General features: G+C 33.7%; 1 protein-coding gene across 1 annotated transcript in view; it reads right to left on the bottom strand.

Annotated features, from left to right (window-relative positions):
• LOC126811189 (potassium voltage-gated channel subfamily KQT member 1) overlaps window positions 1–26,353 on the bottom strand; it is a 65,957-nt gene that overhangs the window by 7,997 nt on the left and 31,607 nt on the right. The window contains exons 4-14 of the mRNA XM_050536753.2: window positions 12,217–12,307; window positions 9,903–10,029; window positions 9,072–9,150; window positions 5,992–6,088; window positions 5,087–5,227; window positions 4,740–4,850; window positions 2,659–2,754; window positions 1,881–2,142; window positions 1,505–1,601; window positions 386–461; window positions 194–288 (exon numbers count right to left, since the gene is read on the bottom strand). Of these exons, the coding sequence (XP_050392710.1) occupies window positions 194–288; window positions 386–461; window positions 1,505–1,601; window positions 1,881–2,142; window positions 2,659–2,754; window positions 4,740–4,850; window positions 5,087–5,227; window positions 5,992–6,088; window positions 9,072–9,150; window positions 9,903–10,029; window positions 12,217–12,307 (1,272 nt within the window). The remainder of the gene's footprint in view (window positions 1–193; window positions 289–385; window positions 462–1,504; window positions 1,602–1,880; window positions 2,143–2,658; window positions 2,755–4,739; window positions 4,851–5,086; window positions 5,228–5,991; window positions 6,089–9,071; window positions 9,151–9,902; window positions 10,030–12,216; window positions 12,308–26,353) is intronic.

The following is a 26,353-nucleotide window of genomic DNA, read 5'->3' as shown; positions in this document are numbered from 1 at the left end:
ATGTAGTAATGGTTGTCAGTTAGAAGAGAATCATGATGATTAAACGTAAAAGAAAAACCAAATGGAATTAACATCTGATTGAGTTGGTAACTGTAGTACCAGTTAATCATTAAACATGATTTCAGCTAATTAACTCAAATATACTATCTAACCATGGATAATTTATAATCTTTTCAATAATTTCATATCTTACCTTCTTTGTAATTCTTTGATTCTAACCATCATATTTAAATGACCCTGAGAGTATTGTTCGATCACATCTCGAACATCATATGGTTTTCTTGCTTGCTGGAATAGAAAATTAAATTCAATAAGTAACCATTATAGTAATAAATTTGTCAATACGATAATATATATGAAATGTACAAGTGGGAATGTTACTTACTTGAAATTTTCTTCTTGCTACAAAAAATTTAATTTTTCTTATAACTCTGATTATAACTTTATGATTTTCATTTAAACTGAAAAATAAAAATAATTTTTGAGTAAATTATGTAAAGGATACAAAAGTAATAGCTTTGTGAACATAGATGTGATATAAAGTGTTCTTGACATAAAAGTGCTTTTGTTGCAATGATGGTGTGATGTGGTTTACCAGTAAATGGCTAGAACTCTCGGATTTGAGTCAAATTTCACTGAATTCGATATGTTGATTTGTTCAGTGCTACTTGTCTATTTTAAACTATCAAGTTCACAGAGCCAATGTTGAAATATGTAAATAGAACTCAGTGACCATTGAATACTGCTCGGGTTATTCAATGGTTCATGTGAGTGTATCCTTGCGGCAGGGATACACTGAGTGAATCATTGAATAACCCAAGCAGTATTCAATGGTCATTGAGATCTGTTTTTATTCTATAACTACATGCAAATCTCAAAATAAGAACAAATTCAATATTCAATAGTGTCTAATTCTTAAATTTCATTTTCATCAACTGTAGAAACTGTTCTATCCAGATTATCAAAAATCTCATCACCAATAACGTCAAAATTAATCATAGGTTCCGTCATTACAGTTGTGACGTCATCCTGGAAAAAATTAGCCCCTCTTGAAGCCATTGAATACAACCATGGATTATTCAATGGCTGTATTGAATGGCGCTTGTATTTGCATGTAGTTATACAATAAAACTGATTCTTTGAGTTACAGCAGCTGACAGTTTAAAGCCGAAATTGAAACTTAAATTGGTAAACAAACCAAATTCTGTTTAATACCTGGTACTTTGAAATGAAAAATTGATTGTTTTGAGCTTGTCCCATCACTGATTTGGAATGTAAACAATGAGAGGAGCAGGGTGGGGATGTAGAGCAAATTCAAAAATCTATGATCATTAAAAGTATGATAGTATTCTTCCATATGGTACAGTGAGCAATTATAAACCCTGACTTCTAATTTTGATTTAACTTGGATTATTCAAGAATAGGATCAAGATCATGAAAATAAGGATATCATCAGAGTTATTTGTATACATGTAATTATATGATGGATGAAATATTGACTTACATTGTTGGTTTATAAACAAAATCATTATCATAAACATCATCTACATTATTACCATCTGTTAAATCTAAAGATTCTGATACTGATTTAGTTGGTGTACCTATACATTTATATAAATAACATAATAATTATTACATAGTAAAAACAATATATAAATGTACTTAATAGGAAAAATGTAAATTTTGCTAAAATTGGGCTACGCTGAATCTGTTTAGTAGCAGTTTAATTTCCATTTTTATAAAAAAAAAACCTGTCAGATATTAGAGAACCAAGACTGATGTTTGAACATCCATTTCTGTGTTCAGCTAAGGCTTTACATAGTAGATATACTCATTTGTAATTAATGAATTATGATTAAATATAGATAATGTTGTTTTACCTGGTTTATTAATGGTCTGATCTGTATATGCTACAATACTATTACTGCTCTCCTGTCGCTCTAAACTATTTGCACTTTTAATACTTCGTTTCTTCTTAAATAGACTAGGTCTACGATTAAATCGAGAAAATGTTGATTGATTGGAACTATTCTGGTATAGTGGATGTTTGGTTTTATAATGGTGACCTTTATCTTGTACATGTATTTGCCATGTTGCCAGTGAATCAAAGCCAGCTTCTGCTGCATGACATCGCCATAAACACTGTTATAAATATACATTAATATACTTCATTTAGCTGTACCAGATGTAGAACAGAAAGATGCAACATTTCAGAGTTTTTTTTAAATTTTCTAAATTGAAATTACAAGTCATAGTAATTTATAATATATACTGGATGATTTCAGAATCTTCCAATCAGCTAGAAAGATTACACATGACATAAGATTGACATTTATTGCTTTATAACTCATGTGATTAAATATTCTATGGTTTACCATATGTTTCTTGTAATTTGAATATTTTATTCACAAAGATAAATGTTATTTTGTCTTAATTTCTGGCAGAATCTTGACTTGATCTGGAGATGATAAAATAGCCTGACATTTTCTCTACATACCGATAGAACAAAGTATATACATGCACTTACCAGACATTATAAACATTAACTACTACCAGAATATACTAGCTTAAATTAAAGGTATCAGCAAACTCACAGATCTTACAAGATTTTATAATTGATCAGAAGATGGTGTTGTTTATTAATACATGTTTTTATACCTGAATCAGTGTAGCTGCTGTTGGAATTTGTCGATTGAAATGTTTTTGCCTCTGTTTTTGTTGTACTTTTAAGGCAAAACCAGATCCAAGAATACCCTGTAAAATTTGAATTATTTCTGTTATTAAAGTTAATGCAAAGCCAAAGTCCAAGTTTGACTGGGTATCTGTTTTGGCTCAGTCTTACTTCTTTTTTTAATTATAAAATGTAACATTTGCTATTTTTGTAAGTAAAATAGTATGTATACATGAAATACAATGTAGTACTCAATAAACCCAAGTAGGGCGTATAAATGATAATTAGTAAGAAAGAAACCTAGGCATTAGGGTTATGAGAGGACAAACTCTATTGATTTTCAGCGATCCGCTAACTGAGGTTATACTTTTTAACAGATGATTTCAAATTTTCACTCTGTGACCTTTCATTTTGTAGGTACCTCCCTTTTGCCGGAAACCTTGTTATGGTGATATAAGCTGCAGTATTTACCGATGTTCTACAAATTTGGGGTAAAGCATTGGGGTAGTTAGAGAATATATCAATATTTAGCGTTTCAGGACATTCCATTCCGGATTTGCCAACCCTTCTTCAAAAGTCTTGTCAACAAGATAAAACTACAGTTTTTATACGCGCACTCTAAAGGTCACAATTATTATCCAATTGATAATAAATTATGAATTTGTAGAGCGCAATTCTTTCCAGTAAACTGCTCAAGAGCGCTAGTCATATATTTGCTTGAAGACTGGTATCTTTAGCTATGATTTTAAAGTGTTCCATGTTTTGGATCTTTTGATGTCTATGGGAAGTCTGTTCCACAAAACTACATCACATCGCAGAAAAGCACGATCTCCATATTTGATTCTTGATGGCACTGCCAACTGTAGCTGCTCAGCTGATCTTAAAGCACGAGATGTTTGATAAAAGGAGAACAGATCTTGAAAGTAAACTGGGCCGAGATGTGGATTGCTTTGTAAACAAAAGTTAATAACTTGAAATTTGTTCAAGCACGAATTGGGAGCCAATGTAAGCTCTTAAGAATGGGAGTAATATGTTCACGGATATTTGTGTGAGTAATAAGTCTGGCGGCAGTGTTCTGTAAACGCTGTAGGCACCCATAAAGGAGACTATTACAGTAGTCAAATCTGGAGATGACAAATGCCTGAATCAAACGTTTCGTGGAGTCTGTATCAATATATTTCCTAATTTGGCGGATATTTCTTATTTGAAAATAAGTAGTTCTGCAAACATTACTCACATGTGTGCTGGAAAGGGATCATTGAAAGGGGAGGTGGCATCATGGTTTGGGTCGCTATCAACGTCAACATCCGGTCCCAGTCGGTGGTGGTCCAAGGCAATCTCTACGCGCAACATTATGTTGATGTCATCCTTCGTCTGGCTCAACATGGCGTCCGTCGACAGATGGTTTTCCAGCATGACAACGCCCGACCCCACACTGCCAGGTTGACAAAAGACTTTCTGAACAATCATCATGTTCGTGTTATGGATTGGCCCGCTGTGTTTCCTGACATGAACTCGATCGAACACCTTTGGGATGAACTTGGACGACGGGTTCGAACTCAAGCTGCGCCACCACAAACTGTTGCAGAGTTGGCACAGGCACTCCAAAATCATTGTAGTGGGACATCTGTGCCAGTCCATGCCAAGGCGACTCAGGCATGTGTAAGAGCTCAGGGTGGACATAACCGATATTGACTTCAGCTGACCCCTGCTTTGTTTCATGGTTTTCTGACGTTTTCAGTTTTGTGCATTTGTAGTGAATTCTTTCATGAAATTATCCACAGATGCTTGTTATCTCGATTTTGTCAATTGTTATGTGCATTTGTTAAAAGTTGTTGCAGTAAATAAACTTTGAATTGGGCATTGCGTTTTTAATGGATTTGAGTGTATTTTTCAAGTTTTGTCAAAATCGGATAAAAATTGTGACCTGTAGAGTGTCCACAAACAAATTGTGGAAGGACAGCCACCGGCGACGACAATATACGTCCACATGAAAATGTAGACGTATAAAAATGAAAAAATCCATATGCTGTGCTATATAAACATGTATAAATAGTTATTAACTTACTGCTGGTAAGGCAAAGAATGAAATTGCGAAGACAGAAAAACAGGAAGCCACAATTCGTCCCATCCATGTTTTAGGGACTGTATCACCATAGCCTATGGTTGTAACAGTTATCTATAAGAAAAGAAATATAATATGCTTGTCTTTTTTTGTATAGAACAGATTCATGTTTACTTTATGTAGAAAGAGAATTAGGTATAATGAGAGGAGTCTTTATTTACACAACCTTGAGTTAGCATCATTTGCTAACTCATTCATATTGAACTTTTTTTTATGGTTTTGTTAAGCTATCAGGATATAAGAATGGAGCTATTTATTTAGATCTAAGGCGATAAAGGTATTAAACTTACCACCCCCCACCAAAGGGCATCAGCATAACTTGTAAAATCTGTTGACCCATCTGCCGAGACGGCATCTTTTTCTGCTAAATATACAAAGTAGGAAGAAAATATAAGCCCAAGGAAACCTATATATAACGTTGTTATTAACTCCTGAAATAAAAAATAAAACCATTATTATTGACGTGTACAAGTATAATGGAAAGGTCTGAATCGTTGAATTATTAAAGCTGTTTAGTCAATTATTAGAAGCTATTGTATTATTGATAGTATATCTCTAAATTTAGTGTCCAAACAATATAAAGTTATTTTATGTAGTTTTCAAATATATGTAATAGAACAGTACCGGTAATATTTTAGATTATGTGTATGTAGAAACTCTGTGGTTTAAAATGCTAGATAATGACACCCATCATAAAAAGAAACATTCAATGTTATTCACTAATTATTGACCAATCTCCAATCCTGCACAAATGTGCAAAAATAATGACAATCTTGTGTCAGGATGCGTCTGATGCATCATATAATGTATAACCCAGAATGTATATAAAGGAGGCGAGATTAGGTTAGAACTATCAAGTTGCATATGTACCGGTATATAGTATTCCATATATGCTTAAAAACACTGGAAGAGGGAAGATAAGTGAATATTTCTCACAACCCCTTACTAGTAGAGATTTCTTTTCGTAAATGCACAGTTAGATGTCTAGAATACAACTAAAGCATAAGTTGCTGCTCAGACTCACCTTTAAATCCACTGGCAATGTAACATGGAATATTACATCACAAGATTATTATCTGTATTGTCATCTATTGTTGATTATTATGGTTGAACTATTGTCTCATTAAAATCTATTTCTAGAGACATCCTACACATGAAACATATATGCATAGTTGATATGATAAAGAGAACTTACCTGTCTATGTATATATACTACGGAACCTAATAACCTCCATGTTCCACCCTGTCTGTCTACATGTAACATACGTAAAATCTGTAGAAATCGAACACCCCTAAAATAAAATAGTTTCCTTGTGTGAATTAACATATAAACAACTGTTGTACACTAACACAATAAACTCGCACTTGTCGCAAACCATCCAGCAATCAAATTAGGACAATCATTGAGGACAAATTATGTTGATAGAATTAAACCACATAAATTGAAGAAAAAATCAATATTTTCTTGGAAAGGCAAGAACAATAATTAATATGAGAGCCACCCTTACCCTGGTATGTTTTGGAACCATGGGCATTAAGTCTATAAATAAATGCTGATTTTCAATAGGGTTCATCCTTATGATGAGACAATTTTAAATTACTTATCCCTTCTCGAAAACTCAGTAAAGAATCGTAGAATTAAGCTTATTTTTTTTTATTTCGAAGAAATAGGTCTGTCTGTCGGTCAGACTTTTTGGAACACAATGACTCTGCTTCTAATTTTGGTAGAGTGTTGAAACTTGGTGTAGGTGAATTTAATTATAAATGAAATGAAATGGGATTTAACGTCCTACTATTCTGCTCCTAACATGGGCTAATGAAGACAGGCATACGCCATACAGTGTACTATGAGGGAAATTTTGCCTGGGCAGCGGCGCTATGGCCTACTCTTATATCGAATTCCAACTGCCAAGGGATCTTTTACGTGCACGCCAATATGTACACGGCACCTCGTTTTTTCATTCCATCCGAACGACTAGACAGCTGTCCTTGTCAGGCCCTCCGTTCTGTATCATTGACAAGGGGAAACCACTCCGGAAAATCTGGATGAACTTTCTCGGCCAATGCAGGGATCGAACACCAACATCCAGGCTAGCGAGCCAGCGTCTTACCCACTTAGCCACGTGATCCCCGAATTTAATTATAAGCATCTACGGCTAAGACTTAGCAAAAATAAGCAATTTGATTGGTTTAGACTTTGTAATTCAATAACTTTGATTCTAATAGGGTGAGAGTGATAAAACTTGGTGTGTAGTTTCATTACATTAATACCTTGACTAAGTTCGATGATTGCTTGATACTTTACAAAACGATAAATGTGCATGTAATTAATGAGTGTCATCTATATATTTTGGGATTGAGTTGAGGGACATCAGCCTCTCTGTTGGCTTATTTTGGATTTCATCCAAAGGATAAGATGATTTAACTTTGACAATTCCTCTTTTTCGTGGCAAGGGAATAATAACTCTGTAAACAATTACTAGTTCATCATTCAAGTTTTAAAAAAATCTTTGATAATTTCTCTTTTAACACATTTACAAGGTAAGTTTCTCTACGCTTGTTGGTTCTAACCCTAACCTGGGAAAATTATAAGTCTAACAGTTTTATATGTCTTATTTGGCAAGGGGACAGACAACACTATTACACAAAAAAAACCATCTGTAATTCTTCCGATATAATCATATACTGAGCGCCATGGAAAACGCATCACTTGGTTTTTCATATAACAAAATGATCCTGTAAACATATCTTATTTATTTTGCTTCTTATTGTGAACAATATTCAAATGGGAACACATCAATAACAACACATTTGTACACTTATGGATGTTTAATCTGTAATCAACGGTACAAAGTCAGAGGGGTCAAAACCAAAAGTACGACACAGATGTCAGTAGCGTGTGTGTCCTCCACAGGCTCTTACGCACGCTGTGCAGCGACGTCGCATGGAATTTACCAATGTTTGAAAGAAGGTCTGGGGCAAATTGTTCCATTCTTGGACAAGAGCAGCTTCTAAAGTAGCAATGGTGTGCATCTGTGGTCTCCGATACAGACGGCATCCAATCTCATCCCAGACATGTTCTATCGGTGCCATGTCTCCGGACATGGCTGGCCAGTCCAAGACATTGATGTTGTTAGCAGCCAGGTAGTCCATACTAAAATGGGCGGTATGCGGACGTGAATTATCCTGCTGGAAGTGCTTAAGTTGTGGGTGCGCTCGAAACATCGGAACAACAATTGGTTGCAAGACATCATCACGGTAGGCTACAGTATTAACGCGACCCCTGCAAATGTGTAGGGCGGTCCGGTGATGAAATGTGAAGCCTCCCCACACCATTACACTTCCCCCACCCCATCGATTAGTTTTGAAGACGCAGCAGTCTGCAAGACGTTCCCCAAGACGTCTATGCACACGTTGACGGCCATCAGCGTGATAAAGATCAAAGTGACTCTCATCACTGAAGAGCACACTTTGCCAGTCTACTCTTCTCCATGTCTGGTGTCCTTGAGCCCATATCAAACGCCGCTGACGGTGATTATCCCTGAGGATGTTGATCCAGTAACTCGAACACGTTCCACCAACCTTACAATAGTGGACTGATGACAATTGAAGTGTCTGGCAATAGCACGTGTAGACATGCCAGCCCTGGACATTCCCATGGCTTCATTCCGTTGATTTTCAGTAAGTCTCGGCATCTCTAGCTCGATTCCTTCACACGTCCAACAACAAATTACGACAGATTGACGTTTCACAGTTCATGTACAGCACATTAAGTTAATAACATGCTTTTAAAGGGCTCACACTCAATGCTGCACGTGAATATTGGGTTTTTCATGTGCATCTCGTGCAATTTTTTTTTTTTTGCACACGGGCCAATATTTTTTGCGTTTGGGAGCATTGTGTGAAACAATAGTTCATAGTATTGCATAATATTATACATACAAAACCACCTAGTAATAAAATGATGCGTTTTCCATGGAGCTCAGTATATTTAAACTGCTCCAAGCATTGGCCTTCTGAGAGCAAAGAGCAAATCATTTTTATGAGTATCTGCTATAGCTTGTTAAAACCACTAGAGGCTGTAATATATACCACTCTCATGTAATGAATCCTAAAACATCTGTATCTCAGCAAGGCATTGACAGGTCTGTCAGAGACTAGAAATTTTGCATGCAATCTAATTTTGACCCCACCCCCAAAGATTTCTAAGCAGCAAAGATTTCTTATAGCTGTATAAATTGTATGATAAATAAGGTAGTTAATATGACTATTTACCTGATGGCTGAGGTGGCAAACACTTGACCATTAGAACCAACAGATAAAACTACTATACTTGCAACAACAACTAAAAAATCTGTATAAAAAATGTTAGCTTATTATTTACCATATTCTCTTTGATTACACTTTCAATTCACCTGTGTTCAAAATAAAAGTATCTAAACCAAATAACAACAAATGTTTTGCTAAACATCTGTCAATGTGATGGACAAATGGACTTTTTTTAATGCCATATTGTCATGCGGGAAGGAGCATAGTCTAGTTCTTGGTATTGATCCTTCCCAAGCAAATGCTGTCTTTCTGATTTGACTGCCCCACCCCCTTACAAGAATCCTGGATAAAAATCCTTCAATTAACAACATAACATATTGGGTTGATGGTTTGTAATAAAGAATTATATTATCTTGATAATGGCTTAAACATGAGAAAAAAAAAATGTCTACCCTATTGTAATAGGAACAATGTTTACATTTTTAGGTTAGAAGCCTATTTCCTATTATTAGTTAGTTTGGTTATAACATGGGAAGTTATTATCAATTGACCTTTTCAAAAAGGAGCTTAGGAAATTTTGTATGGCATGTTCTGATTTGAAATAAATTTCCAGTGACTCAATGGTTTAGATAAACTGGAACTTTTCCTTTCATTTCCTTGATTAATAGTAGACAGGCTATCAAGGGAGATGAAAACTCAAACAAATTAACTTCTCAAATTTGTTTAGGTCAATAGATTTTAGGTTTCAAAATGTCATTGCTCTCAGCTCTAAGGTCAAAGATCCGACATGAGCAAGATATTAACTAAAGATATTTCTAATCAGAGATCAAGACTCACCAATTATTGAAATTGGCTTCCGAGCGAATCGGAATCTACCTCTAAGGCCCATATACTTGCTGCGACATCCAGCTGACCAAAGCCGGATAACATACTCCAAGCCAAAGAAAACTACCAGCACTATTTCCTGCAAAATAATCAAGAAAATACTTGAACGTTAAAGGAAATAACAGCAGGACTTCACTTGTTTCATTGATGGGTATAATTAACAATTGATAATGTGTGTGGTATTTTTATACGCCCACATTTTCACGTGGACGTATATTGTCATCGCCCCTGTCCGTTCACATTTTTATATGCCCAGATGTTCATGTGGACGTATATTATCATCACTCCTGTCCGTCCATCCGAATTTCGTTTGTAGACACTGTACAGGTCACAATTTTTATTCAATTTTGATAAAACTTAAAATGTATGTTTATAACCCTCATATCTCGGTTCCTTTGGATACTCGCACATATAGGACCTTAACTTCCTGGATTATGTCCCCTGATTGTACGCAAAATCGCATTTTTAGCTTGTGGACCCTTTAGAGGTCATAATATTTATCTGATTTTAAAAGCCGTTTAAAAATATCACCGTTACACCACAATGATATTTGAATTTCGTGAAAATGGTCGCTCCCCTTAAGCAAATAAAGTAAAAGCATGTAATACCAAAGTTGTGGACACTCTATATCACAATTTTTATCCGAACTGTCAGTTCATCACTTTGTTGGTCCAGCGTCAACAATTTCTTATCTACAAATTCTGACTATTATCTGATCTGAGATGAACATATGTCACGAACTTCTGATAAAACATTCATGATTATTGCCCTTGATCACTTTTTTATACACCCACATTTTCATGTGGATGTATTATGTTCATGAAACTTATATGTGCATATCCCAAAGATTTCAGTTCCTTTCGATATTGGCATGACCGTAAAGTCATGGATTATGACCAATGATTTTTAAAAAAAAATCTTGATTTTAGCTTGTGGATCCTCTAGAGGTCACAATATTTATCTGATTTTAATGAAACTTAAAATATGTTTATATCCCAAAAGATCTCATTTCCTTTCGATACTGGTGTATATCGGACATTAACTTCCTGGATTACGACCCATGATTGTACGCAAAATCATGGATTATGGCACCTGATTGTACAAAAAATCATATCTTGTGGACATTATAATCAACTAAACAATGTATATTTTGATCATTCTTCATTGTCCCCAATTTGGGCTAGTTTCCTAAAACTATTCAATAGTCTTGACAAATAAGGACCCTTTTTTTTAAAACTGAACCTTTGTCAGCATATGTATGACAGATTAAATTATAATGTTAAATTATGAATAAGTTTTTAACTGATTTTTGTCCCCCACCTTTCGAAGAACACGGGGGACTATTAAAATGGGTTCGTCTGTCTGTCTGTTCGTCCGTCCTTCTGTCCTTAACACTTTTTGGGACACAATAACTCTTCTTCTAATTGAGCTAGAATGTTCAAACTTGGTGCAGGTGTTTATTAGGTCAATGCCTTGATGGACTTCGCAGATGAGCATTTTCTGCTTAGGGTAAGCAGAGATAAGCAATTTGATTGGTTGATGCTTTGGGACACGATAACTTTAGTTCTAATTAAGTGAGAGTGACCAAACTTGGTGTATAGTTTCATTATATCATTACCTTGACTAAGTTGGATGATGGGAATTTTCTGCTTAGGCTAGGAGTGATAAACAGTTTGATTGGTCAAGACTTTGGAACAAAACAACTCTGCTTTTAATAGAAGTAGAATTTTTAAACTTTTATGAAGATGTTTATTAGGTGAATGTCTTGACTGAGTTCAATGATTAACATTTCTCACTAATTAAGCTAAGCAGGACTAAGTAATTTCTTTGACTTTGATTCTATCTGATAGAGAGTGATGAAACTTACTGTATAGTTGATAATCCGTTTGATTGCATGATACTTTTGAAAATGATCAATGTGCAATTAATTGATATGTGTCATCTATTTATTTTGTGATTTGGACGGGGGACATTAGCCCCACTGTTGGCTTGTTTTTTAAAGTTTGATTTATTGGGACATTAAGAAGATGAGCCCTATTGATTTCCCTGCTCTCTGTCCATCTCTTACAAAATGTTGGCATTTCTTTCACGGCAACCGCATGTATGATCTTGGGAATGCCAAAATTTATCATCAGATCAGAAATTTATATATACATTAGTGAAACAAAGAAGCTAGAGCATGCACAAAATTATTCACACTGTTCAGTCGGCTTTGTCTCGTGACAACACCTACTAATATATTAACAAACACAAGAAAAAATCTTACCATCCAAAATAAAGTTTCATTTGCAAAATCTGTATATTGATCTATTGTTGACAGAACACTGAATATAAGACAAATTAGCACCATCATAAAGCTAAAAAAAAAAAAAAAATAGAAATACATGTAAGAATTAATGTGATGTATTATTAGCTAACAAAAACCTGATGTTATTATTTTGTACTCATGTTAATGTGTTTACTGGTATATGCTGAAACACAGTAAAATTACACTACTTATATAGATTAATTCAAGAGAATATGAGTACCAGCGCCAATGGATGCAGCATTGCAACAAGAGTGAGCAGGCCCCACAAGCAACCATTAAGTGGTTTATCTCATCCATGTGGCAACCTTATATGACACGTGTCAGCTAGAGGTGGAGACATGTTACTGACTTGGAGTTTTACCCTTGACAGTTGGAATTTGATGAAGAGTTGGCAGAAAGGCTACTTTCTGGGCCAAATTTCCCACATGACAGACTCTATGGTGTATGCCCATCTTCATCAGCCTAGTTGGTGGAAAAAAGTAGAATGTTAAACTCCATTTTATTTATTGATTTTCCTGTGACGGTAAATGCCCAGCCTATAAACAAGCGAAAATCAACTGCATTAAGTCTCACCATAACTTCCTGTCAAATCAGTTTTACTCTTTCATTGCGTGTCAGTATATATTGCCACTCTCATCTGTTTGTTTGCTTTTTTCTTGTACAGGTTTTTCGAATGACATTTTTAAACTTGGGCTAATCTTAAACTCATATTTTGAGATTTGATATTTAATTTTAGTGTTCAACTAGTCCCGAGGATGAAGACTATAATTGTAATTCAGTGTTGTATATAAATTATTGCCACTGATACACAGATGTTTTGCCATGACATAAACAACAAATATATAACAAAATATTTTGTTCTGATGCAGTAAAGAACTATTTAGCAACTAACCCAACATACACCCACAAAACATTTCCTTCACTTTAAAGATATATTATTTGTATGACACTCACAATCCTAAATACCAAATGTATTGATTGCAAAACAAACTGCTGTATCAGTAATATTACCTAAAATATTTAGGGGATATTTTTGGGATGACCTACGGAGTTGAATGTAGCAACCATAGTGTATTAACAGAAAGTCAATTTTAAGTCTGAATTGGTAGCCTGCTGTGCTAGTCATCAGCTGTGTTCCAGTGGGAATGCATTTGGCAAAACAGGGGGCTCTAATTTAGCCCAACATGAGTATTGTAGGGGGTCAGGGAATATAATTATTGGAAGTAGTATAATGTGTATTTTTATATAATTATTGTGATTCTTATGTGTATTTTTAATTACAATGTTTTCTAGTCATTTATTTGTTGTCAGTAATAAATGATATTTTACACCTGATCAAGTGTTGAGTTCGGTTATTGGGTTACGGACACAAATAGATTTGTAAAATTACTGACATATGCACTGACTGCAATGCATCACCATAATATATATTTATTTGAATTGACATAGGTATTAGATTATAGTGTAGGAGAAACATAGCTAAATTTTGGATATTTATTACATAAAGCTTTAGGTCAAATAATGTATTAACAACATACAGGGTAGGTTGATTTGATGTGTTATTGTTTTATTCATGATGAGTTAACTGGCAGCTCTGTCCGATTATATTTTTATTTTTAATGATAAGTGGAAGTTGGCTTGTTTACTAATTTTAGTTTCCTTTTTGGCGTACTGTATCCACAATGGATCACAAAATTGGTTATATCGCAACAGTAGTTTTATTTAAAGAGATAATGTTTTCAGTGGATGCAGATAATCATTCTATAAAACAAATCACAACATAAATACACTGAAGTTGACAGTTTTATTTTTGACTCCATTCACAGAAATCTTGTGATTTTAACTGGTTCTAACTACATGTATATATTAAATGTCATTTAAATTGGTGGATATTTTGAAAGTACTCTATCCTTTCTCTTTAAGAACCACCTGGGAATTAAATTTGTGTTTTCAGATCAACTATTTTACATAAACCATTTGCTTTAATCTAATATGCACAGACATTGAATGTGCATTTGTTAATTGTAATTGGAAAAGAAATCTGCACATAAAATATTAATATTGACTTTTTATAACTTTTTTTCTCACTGATCTTTAATTTTGTTCCTTCTGAATAAGAAACAATTTATAGTCACAAGTAATTCAGTTTAAAAGTCTCTCAACGTGATGCTTTGAAGCAAGTATTTGATTTTTTTTTCCTTTTAACATCAAATATTTTTGTGCCTTTTTCTAAGTTTAATTCCAATATTGATAAAATTGAGATTTGATGAGCTGAGTTGATGTGATGATATTTGTGACTTTGAACAATCTATCTGTTAGAACCAGAGCTTTACGCATTGTTTTAAATGGTATCTTTCTAAAATCTCTTAACTTGTACAGTGGTGATAGATTTTTATGTGGGTGTATATTTGTCTTACCCCTGTCTGTTGGTCAGTCAATGCACAGACATTTTAAAATTGTTCTTTCAAACTTGTTGCATGTTTGGCTAGTCATAAGGAGGAATTCTATTAAAACTAAATATTGTTTATCAAGTTTTTCAAACTTGCTTATTGATTTAATGCCCCTGTCACCAAAACCCTAATAAATAGTGTAAAGGTCAACATTTTTGAGGTTTGTTTTTCATACTTGCTTGGATTGATTGGTTCGACATCGGGAAGATCTGTATTCAAAATCAGAATTGGGCATCAGTTTTATGCCATGTTATTGCCCTGAATAAAGTAATCTGAGTGAGTACGTGACTGAGTTCAACATTTTAAAGTTAATTCTTTTGTCTAATTAAAATCAAGTGTGATAAGACTTTGGTTTTTGTGGAAGAAAAGTAAGATAAAAACAAGACAGAGCAGTTTGAATTTTAAATTAGTATTACTGCTTCAATTACATAGAATTATAGACTTGTAAATAAGCTAGATTTATTGTTAATTAATATTTATCACCTAGACTACATCTAATCTACCAATCTATTATTTCAAGATAAATTTAACTATTGTCAGTCTTCTCCAAAACCATTGTTGCATTAGTGCAAATAGCACAATGGCTATAGTGTGTAGTATGTGATCCGTAAAACATTAAGCCTGTCTGATGTCTCCTTTAAACACACACAATTACTGTCTATATAAAACCAGATGTACTCAATCATATAACATTAAATTATTGGCTTTATGTCCTTGTAAAGCTGCTAAGGTTAGGAGCATTTTGTTGAAGTTTTTCTCAGTTAATCAGCTGGACTGTGTTTAGTTAATCTTCCTCTGTGTCTGCGATATCACACTCAGTGGAAGCAGACATTATGCCGCAGGAACATCTGTGTCCATCATGCTAATAAAGGCTATTATGGTAATCACTTTGGACTTGATGATGACATCATCTTGTTTTAATATGATGATGAGGTTTATTGAATTGCTTGACCTCTGTATAGACACCAAATTCATAGTTTTGGTATGCCCATGTCAAAAGTTATCACAGTTTGTATAGTGCCATGGCTTTTTGGTGGTCATCTTGGATTTCACAAAGACTTCATTGCTTGACTCCTAAAACCTAGGTATAGACACCAAAATTATTAGTCAATTATATGGAATGGTGGCCATGCTTAGGTGCTATCTTGAATTTCAGAGTGGCCACCCAAGTCTTTTTTACTCCCACTTAAGTATCCCCAACACGATTCATTAGCTCAGTCAGTTGTAAATTTTGGTGTTAATGTATCCGTTTGTGCCGAATATTTCATAAAATGGCATGTTTACATTGTATCATTTCCAATGTGGTTTTATGTCAAATTACATGTAGTTAAATTAAATGCCTGAAAATATGTCAATAATTATATTTACATAGCAGCCGTGACCAAGACAATGCTAATAAACCTGTAAAATGTAATTATTGTGCTATTAGAAATATGGTTTATAAGGAGCTAAATCGCTAACATTTGGGACCTAGAAATTGACAAAAGTAGGTCACAACACATATATACTGTAGTATGAATGTATATAAACTGATTTACATTCAATGGTTTCCGTTTTTACTCCAAGTTCAAATCAGTTATGTTCGGCGAAATAAGCCAGCAGTCTCAAGCGAGTGCAAATTTCTAGCGTCTGGTTATTCCAGTCTACATACGCTGTTTGATTTGGTGCAATGTGTCTAGCCTTGTCCCTCGAGTCTCTTGATACAACTGAGGCTGAAGCGCATTATGGTACACGATTCGTGTACCAATGGTAAAATGTTTATTTTGTCTTAAATACTGGATATCAAAAGCCTATCTTTTCCCCGGTAAGATCACAACATGAATGCTGATTTAAATTGACAAATAATTCGTGTTTTCAATGTTGAAGATTTTGGATGATATTGAGTTAGAGACTTAGCTACTTTAAAGAACCATATTGTGACAAATGGATCTGCCATTTCTTCGACTTTTATTTAAAATGGTTAATACTTTGTTAAATACCTGGAATGGTCATCCCATTGTATTCTGTCTTGTGAGAACTAAGTTCATAGCTTTTCTCCCTTGAAAAATTGTGGTTTGTTGACATTTTGGTACTGAAAACAGCCATGTTTGGCCTAGTTGTCTGGAAGAGCCTAAACGGACATGGGGTAGTGCTGGGTTGGCTTTGAGTTGTTTCTCTCTACTTGGATTTGTAGGTGGTTGTTTCGGTCCAGTATAATATAGCTCTTTTGAAAGCATTATTTTTGGATCCCAGACCAAGGTTGTTCGTCCTACTGACTTGAATATTTAATTTCCCTCCATCCAAGGGTTGTAACTTTTTGATATCAATATAAGCTACATACAAATTTTAACCTGCTTTTGTGCTGACAGGGCATACTAAAAAATAACCTGGTTCACAATATCCATTGGTTATGGCAGTTTGCGTAGTTATTCAGTGGCTTCTCATTTGCCTTTAGAACTATTGAAAATTTTAAACTGGAGCTAAGACTGACATGGTGATCAACTAATTTTCTATGTAGCGTAATTCCTAATGAAACCTTCAACAAAAATACTATTACTATTATATTATTGAGACATTTATTAAATCAATAACACGGCATGTGTGTCTGCTATCGAAATTAGAAATGCATTATGTAAGATTTAGATAAAGAGCTGACAGTTTAAATCTAATAGTTTAAAAATAGATATTGAAAAAGGATTATATTGACACTTCAGTCAGAAATGTTGGAAGTTCTAATAAGAAAAGCGCTGTCTCGATATCCATTGCTACCATTTTTACCATAATAAACAAGTCTCGATTATCCATTTTTAAAACAATTATCAAATGGTGATCGTGTTTCACTCCATTAAAATCACGACCATCGGATTGTCTAGAGAGTTGATTATGTACTGGTCATGTTAATAAATGTCTAATTAATAATTTAAATAACATTTGGGGCCTAAATAAAGACATGCAATAGGTAAATGTAGCTCTTACACAATGCATCTTTAAAAGAAATTCACTTGCATACGAGCCATTACCGCGTAGATTGTGGATAGTCTCTAACTGGTCAGGTCAAATTTATCTAACGTTGGCAATCTTTTTTTAAAACTTTTAAATTGTTTATAATTCATTGTATCATGTTTCTCAAATAACTATATACTTGCTTGATATTCCTTGACATATTGTGTATATTTTATCTTGAAATTGTGGATAACAATATTCCATTATTCAAGGAACTATATATTATGTTCCTGAGATTTGTTTGTTTTTCTTCATTTTTACTACTTCAGAAACAAATCTTTTGTGCCTAAATGTAAAGATCTATTTTAAAAGGAATAGCAGTATGTAAAACTATTGTAAATCCAATTATAAGATATCTTACAAAAAAATTTACACTTTATCCCAAAGGTTACCATTCCATCTGCTGCTGAAAATAAGTGTTCTGTGAGGAACATTTTGGTAGCAATGCAATACTATGAATATCAATGATGTTATGAACAGTGAGGAATATTAAAATACTGTTAACCAAAAAATAGTAGGCCTACTATTGAAAACATACATATATTTATTTTGCATTTAGAAAAAGCTCTGAAACAAATCAAAAACTAGAACTATGATGACGAGTTTCACCGGCGCCTGGACCTTTCAGCGGACGTCAATTCCCATACTAATGATACGGTTTCACAGATTCCGATACTTGTTAAAAAATGGACGCGAAATATTCATTTATCAATACATGTACATATTAAAATGTGAAAGCCTTACAAAGTGACTAATGATAAATCGGCCATCTCTCAGCAATGGATACAGTTGGAGATTATTTTGTGATATCTGCCTGATCGTATATTTGCATACAATTCGTCTATTTCTCGGCAAAGGACAAACTTAAAAATTAATTCATGATATCAACATGGTCGTATATCTGCATACTATTATTTAAAGGAAGTTAGTAAATAATATTAGTAAAGGGTAGCAAATAACAATCTTTAGAACAAATATTTGTTTTAAAGGATAAAATTATAGGTTTTTTTTTTTTTTAAATCGTGTCACTTCCGGTAATACTGGAAATTTTGGATTCATTGGATTTAATGGCAGTTTGTATAAAGTTAAATGTCTATTAAATTATTAAACTATAAATAAATGTGTTGTGGGCAAAACAATGTAAAAGGTTACTCTTGAACAATTGTATATTTCTGGGCAATGACTCAAGTTAGAAACTATCTTTTGATGTATATATGTTCACAAAAATATACTTTTTGCCACAATGACATCATTTTCGGTGACCAATTGGTAACATCTTAAGAACATTAAAAAAATGGTGCAAATTTTTATGAAAATTGAACAATCATTTATTATTTTATGGGCATAAAAACTTGAAAAGTGATTCCCACAAAATTGCCTATTTCCCGGAAATGTCAAGAATTTAAAATGAATTATGGATTTCGTTTGCTCTTATATATGATTTATATGTAAATAGTTATATTTCAGCCTTAAGATTCAAATTGCAGGGAAACGAAATTCGAAAATTGGCTTCCGCCTGCTCTGCTCATTTTCAAAGGCAGCTAAATTTTAACCCCCAAAAGGGTTCCGAAAAGGTAAAAGATAGGTTGCCAGGCAACAAAACAACATACGCCCACAGCAGCTAAATTGTCCGAGTGGTCGACAAGGGCTATCACACATTTTTTCTTTTGTATATAATTGGGGGCATTTATTTACAAGACAATTTCATACAGATCAGATTATAATTTTCGTTATTTGAGGGTTCACAAGGTTCTACGAACTGAAACAAGGGCCTTAACTCTGGAAGTAATTTACAGAAATTGTTGAAATTTGACCGGCTTTTTCATTTTACTAATTCAAATAATGCATATAATTTTCTTACAGATTGGATTATAACTTTTGCCATTTGAACTTTCACAAGTTCAACAAAGTAAAATAAGGGTCATAAATTTAGAAGAAATTGCTGAAATGTTATAGGATTCTTGATTTCACTAATTTAAATAATGCATATAAATTTCATACAGATCGGATGATAATTTTCATCATTTGAGCGTTCACACGGTGAAACAAGGGCCATAACTCTACAAGTATTTATATGAAAATGCTGAAATTCAATAGGATTCTTCGTTTCATTAATTAAAAGATGCATATAAATTTTCTACAGACCAGATGATAACTTTCGTCCTTTCAATGTTCACAAGGTTCAATAAAGTTAAACAAGGGCGATATGTACTCACAGCTGATCAGTACATATATGTTATCACAAAGTTTCAAGCAGAAATTTTGAAAACTAAAGCGAGTTCTAAAAATGCCACATTCCCAGACTTTGCTCTCAAACAAAATCATTTTACCCTTTTCATTTATTCAAATTTATAAAAGACCTAACATTTTACACCAAATTACTTATTTCGAAGAGTTCTCATGGTTCTGACATGTGCTGACTTTTCATAGCTTTAATCTATAAGTCACTCCAAGTGATCCAATAAGCATTTTTCTCCGAAATAAGCAAAGTGGAAACAGAAAAATAAACATATTAATCTGAACAAAAACAATATTGTTTCACACAAGCTTTAAAGTGTGAAACCCTAATAAGTATTATTGTCGCTAAACAATCAGACGAATTCTCCTTCACTAGACATTTCTAACCGAATGCACCAAATTTGTAACGTACCTGTCTACCCTGATGCGATATGCAAGTGTTCCATTTAACACAGGCGTAATTGTAATGTTTATGTTCTGAGAAAGTGACAATGTTGAAATATTTGAGATTTACAAGAGAATACTGGATTTTATCGGACTTCTAGTCATTTAGGCTAAGGGAAGAAATCAAAGGGATGAAATTCCAGGTATGTTACCAAGTTTTAGCCATTTTAATTAAAAAATGAAGAAATGGCAAGCAATTTTCAAGTCGGAGTATCACCTGTAACAGACAGTGAGTTTACCCATATAGATTAGAAATAGTGTGACACGCAAGCAGTATAACTATAATGAATTTATTTAAAATGAAAATATATGTACATGTACAACCCAGTGCCTCAGTTTCCTTGCTTAGAAAAGGAACCTCTTATTTTATTTTTATTTATGTAAAAAATACACTGCCTACATCATATTTTTTTATACGCCCACATTTTCATGTGGACGTATTATGCCACTCTAGAGGTCACAATTCTTATCCGATTTTGACGAAAATATTGGCATGTATCGGATCGAAACTTCATGGATTATGGCCCCTGTTTGTACGAAAAATCACGTTTTTAGCTTGTGGACCCTATAGAGGTCACAATTTTTATCCGATTTTGTTGAAAATTGAAATGTAAGTTTATAACCCAAAGATCTCGGTTCCTTTCGATATTTGCGCATATCGGACCATAACTTCCTGAATTATGGCCCCTAATTGTACGAAAAATCGCTTTTTTAGCTTGTGGACCCTATAGAAGTCATAATTTTTATCCGATTTAAAAACCCTTATTATTATATCACCGTTACACCCTAAGGACGAATGAGTTCGAATTTCATGATAATCAGCCCGAAATTGACAGACAAAATGGCCTCCGTTCGTTCTCAAATAGCGTAAAAATATGGTATATGAAGGTTGTTGACCCTATAGAGATCACAATTTTTATCCGATTTTGTTGAAACTTGAAATGTAAGTTTATAACCCAAAGATTTCGGTTCCTTTCGATATTCGCGCATATCGGACCATAACTTCCTGAATTATGGCCCCTTATTGTACGAAAAATCGCGTTTTTAGCTTGTGGACCCTATAGAAGTCATAATTTTTATCCGATTTAAAAAAACGTATTATTATATCACCGTTACACCCTAAGGACGACTGAGTTCGAATTTCGTGAAAATCGGCCCAAAATTGACAGACAAAATGGCCGCCCTTCATTCTCAAATGGCGTAAAAATATGGTATATCAAGGTTGTGGACCCTATAGAGGTCACAATTTTTATCCGATTTTGTTGAAACTTGAAATGTAAGTTAATAACCCAAAGATCTCGGTTCTTTTCGATATTCGCGCATATCGTACCGTAACTTGCTGAATTATGGCCCTTGATTGTACAAAAAATTGCGTTTTTAGCTTGTGGACCCTATAGAGGTCATAATTTTTATCCGATTTAAAAAAAACTATTATTATATCACTGTTACACCCTAAGGACAGCTGAGTTCGAATTTTCGTGAAAATCGACCCAAAACTGACAGACAAAATGGCCGCCCTTCGTTCTCAAATAGTGTAAAAATATGGTATATCAAGGTTGTGGACCCTATATTTCCTGAATTATGGCTCTTGATAGTAGGAAATATCACTTTCTTGTTAGCTTGTTCTCTATCCATCTCTCGAAAATGTGGGCGTATCCTGCCTGGCAGCCGCTGGTTCAATGTATCTGTAACATTTATTAACTTCTACAGATATAATTTGAGTAATTCAGATTCAAACACATTGTTATTGGGTTGTCAGTATTCTATAACATTCAGCTTTTGAAATGTCTCTTCAAATTCCTCCCGTCTTCATTAACCCAGTTTAGGAGTAGAGTAGTAGGATGTTAAACCCCATCTCATTTCATTTGATTTCAAATTCCCACTCATAATATCTGTCAAGTGAAATAAATTCTAGCCATTACTAATAACAAGTATGTACTTATTATATATTGATTATAAACATAGATCGGGTATTTTTAATGAAATGAAAAACCATTCAGAGGAAAAACTAAATGTACATGTAGGTGAAAAATCAATTAAACAGCTTTACTTCATACATAGATTGAATAGTAAAAAGTTATTGCATTTGTTGGCATTTCTATTAACAGATGTAAAACTACTGTCATTAGGGCTGGTATACTATCATACAGATATTGATGTATGACATAACCATCTCATAGAATCATTATCATGATAGAAAAAAATATTCTTCATTTAAATTATTCATGTCTTTGTTTTATTGTACTAGAATGACACGACGTTCACCAGGTTTTTCTTATTAAAAGGTTCAAAGAAATGTCAAGGCACACAGATCATTCATTATTGAAAGGATAATTGGAATTGACAATTCCTAATGTGATCTGTGAAAAATATCTTTTATTGTCATATTTTATAATATTATTTTAAAAGAATTTATTGCGGAAGAATTGTTGCTGATTATTTGCATTAAAAACTAAATACATAACAAAAATACATAATGGGTTCTCTAAAGTTTTGAAGCTTTGTGAGCTACCATTTTCAAATATATTTCAATATTTACATTTCTAGTTTCTGTTGTTGTCAAATGCTTGTGTGTATCGACAAACTTTTATCAAGGTTTATTGTGCGCTAAACTAATCAATTATCAAACACGTATTGATAAATACTAAACAAATATTTCACAATAATAATCAAAACAGTAGTGGACATTAAGGAGCTACTCTAGTCTTTGATAGTAGAGACTTTCATCAACAATCTCTTGTTGGACCATCGGCAGAGAAGATAGTAAATCTTTATCGTTATAAAAACACCTATAGCATAGCTGATTGTTTTAAAACAATACTTGAAATTTCCTTTATTCCAGTTCAAAGACATGTCATGTGATGTTTATTAGAGGTTGGATGACCTAAACCAATAATTCCATAATGCTTCCAGTTCTTAATATAAAACTCAGGTGTATTTTGTAGATGTATATTGTTTGATGTTTTCTGTATAAGCCAAAGAAAACACCTGGAAATGTGATCTGTCTATTTACAAAATAAAATCAATATATTGCATGGGAAGTTTTCAATTTGAGACTCATATAGCAAGACATTGTACTCTATATCCAAACTATTGCTTGATTTAGCTATAGGTATTGACTGGTGTTGTGCATACTATAACCGCTAGGTTCTTCAATAACTACTAAGTCTGGAATGGTTCTTCAATCTTTTAATTACTGTAACTTCTATCTTACAAATGACAATAATTTAATAGCCTACACACAATGTGCACCTACAGCACAGTGGATGAATGAGGTAGCTGCTACTGAGTCAGGTGACCTAAATGACTTCCCTATTGGTGTACATTAGCATTTTTATATTCTAACTATAAATGGATAAGCTGAAGTGTTGACATCAAAACATATTCTATACAGAAATGAAATGAAATGGGGTTTAACATTCTACTGTTCTGCATCGAATTCGGCTAATGAAGACGGGCATACGCCATACAGTGTGTTATGAGTGAAATTTTGCTCGGACAGCGGACTATGGCTTACTCTTATATCAAATTCCAACTGTCAAGGAATGTTTTACGTGCATACCAATGTGTACACGTCCCATCCGAACAACTATTGTCAGGCCCTCCGTCCTGCATCATTGACAAGAGGGAAGCACGCCGGAATATCTGGATGTACTTTCTTAGCCAATGCAGTGATCGAACACCCGACCTTCAGGCTAACGAGCCAGCGTCTTACCCACTCAGCCACCATTACCCCAATATACTAAACAGGATTATCACTAGAGACATTAACATAAATAAACAATAATGGATTAAATACTTAACTAATTAGCCCCTGCCCTGGTTGACACCAATCATGACACATTAAATACTATCTAAAACTGTCGGGTCATTATGCCTGGTCTTAATACCCTTCTAGAAAATGATATACTACTACTTATTTGAGTATTTTTGTATTTAGCATATGGTGACAGGGTTATTGAAACCACATTTGAGGGTTTTTGAATCCCTTGCAAACTACAATATTGTGGAAGTTGAATCTGTCCAAAAATGGTTCAGTTCTGTTTCAGTCTGTAGGGTTTCCCAACATTCCACATCTTTTGCAGACAAAATAAACAGAATAAAGAGAGAAATGGGGTTTAAACGTCCACTCGACACAACCCGGGTCATTTCAGGGTTAGTGCTATAAGTGTTTACTAAAAACCTTTATATTGGCATCAGTTTAATCGGATTGAAACCCAAGTTGATATTTTGGTTTTGTTTTCTTAATTAAATGTTAAATAATTAATTTGATCTCGTCTGGTAAATGGAAATGACGATCAGTGACTGTAAATTGGTAATGTTTTAAGTTAGTCTTTCACAAAAATACCATCTTTAATGTAGAATTATAATAGGTTATAAAAAAAAACCTGATTGTTTCATTTGGTATAACACTGACGAAAAAATAAAAACCAGCCTTTGGTGAAAATGACAGGAAGTCAGAAGCCCTAAGAACTATTTATTGAGAAAATATGTGCACAATTTAACTATAACTGTAATTATCTTATTTATTCCTGTACTGCTAATCTTAATATTGAAAAACTATTAAATCAATCACTTTTGTTCCTTCCTACTCGTACTGACAAAGAAACAGGATAAAAAAGGAATACAATTTTTTGCTTACATTCAATTATGTTTGAAAAAAAGAATATCATCCCGATAAGAGTATTTTTACAGTAAATTGCGTATTTGTAATTTACAGACAGCTACTCTATTTAAATGTATATTTGCTTTAGACACACATCAACAATTCTCCTCAATGACACGATGGACTAGACTAGTTTACAGTTGAAATATGATTCAATATTTAATGATTTATTTTTCATATTCTGTTGAAAAGATCAATATAACCTGATTGTAGAACTTTAATCAAAACAGCTGCACATGTAAATAATCCTCAACAATATTTGAGATATTTCAATAATTTTTTATCTTAATAGGCAACACGACTATAGAAGCATGATTATTAAATGAAGCAGTCATGAAGAAAGTTCTTCTATATTACGCAATGTATAAACATTGACTAGGATGCTCAGTTTGTCTTCTGTTAAAACAAAGAATATTGATCTGTTTAAGTCCAATAACTTCTTTAGGTTCAAAACATTTGCACGGTTATATCAACATTATGATATGTCTTCCATTTTGTTTTTGGTACAAAGTCAGTTTAATTATGTGGGAAAAGTATGACTGATGTAGTCAATATGAGATCTTATTTGACAGTATATTCTATAGATCCAGATTTCATTAGGTACAATATTTGTTATCACCTCTATCCATCAACTACACTTATAAATGGTCTACAGTTGTCAGTTTTTGTAATTTGCTGGGATTGTTCAGCTTGTCCTAAGATGGAACCTTATTCAAAGTCAGAAGCAATTGTTTGTTGTGTTTATGCCTCTGGTATTCTTAATCATACTGGGGAACCGCACCACACACAAACAGAAAGACAATTCTGTCTACAAGATTTTTTTTTATATTTGTGGAATTAGAATTCAGAATTTTCAGATTGCTAATTTCAACAAAATATAGTTCTCGATGGCTCAATGGAATTCATAAAAACTTGTTCAAATGGTTTATTGGGACATAATGAGGAACCGTAAGGAAATTCAGAATTTTTCTAATCACAGGATTGTCTCCTAGTTTCTGCTGTGACATTTAAAGGTTTTAAAATGGGTCTGTCTGTCTGGCACATTTTTTGGGACACAATAACTCTGCTTCTAATTGAGCTATAATTTTCAAACTTGGTGTAGATGTTTATTAGGTGAATGCCTTGATTGAGTTTGATGATGAGCGTTTCTGCTTAGACTCAGCAGAGGTACACAATTTGATTGGTCGATGCTTTGGGACACGATAACTATCTTCTCATTAAGTCAGAGTGATCAAACTTGGTGTATAGTTTCATTACATCAATACCTTGACTAAGTTCGATAATGAACATTTTTGGTTCTGGTTAAGCAGAGTGA

This window comes from Patella vulgata, chromosome 2 (genome assembly GCF_932274485.2).
Source record: "Patella vulgata chromosome 2, xgPatVulg1.2, whole genome shotgun sequence".
Lineage (NCBI taxonomy): Eukaryota > Metazoa > Mollusca > Gastropoda > Patellidae > Patella > Patella vulgata.
The sequence above is the reverse complement of the archived record's forward strand: the minus strand, read 5'-3'. Positions and strand labels throughout refer to the sequence as shown.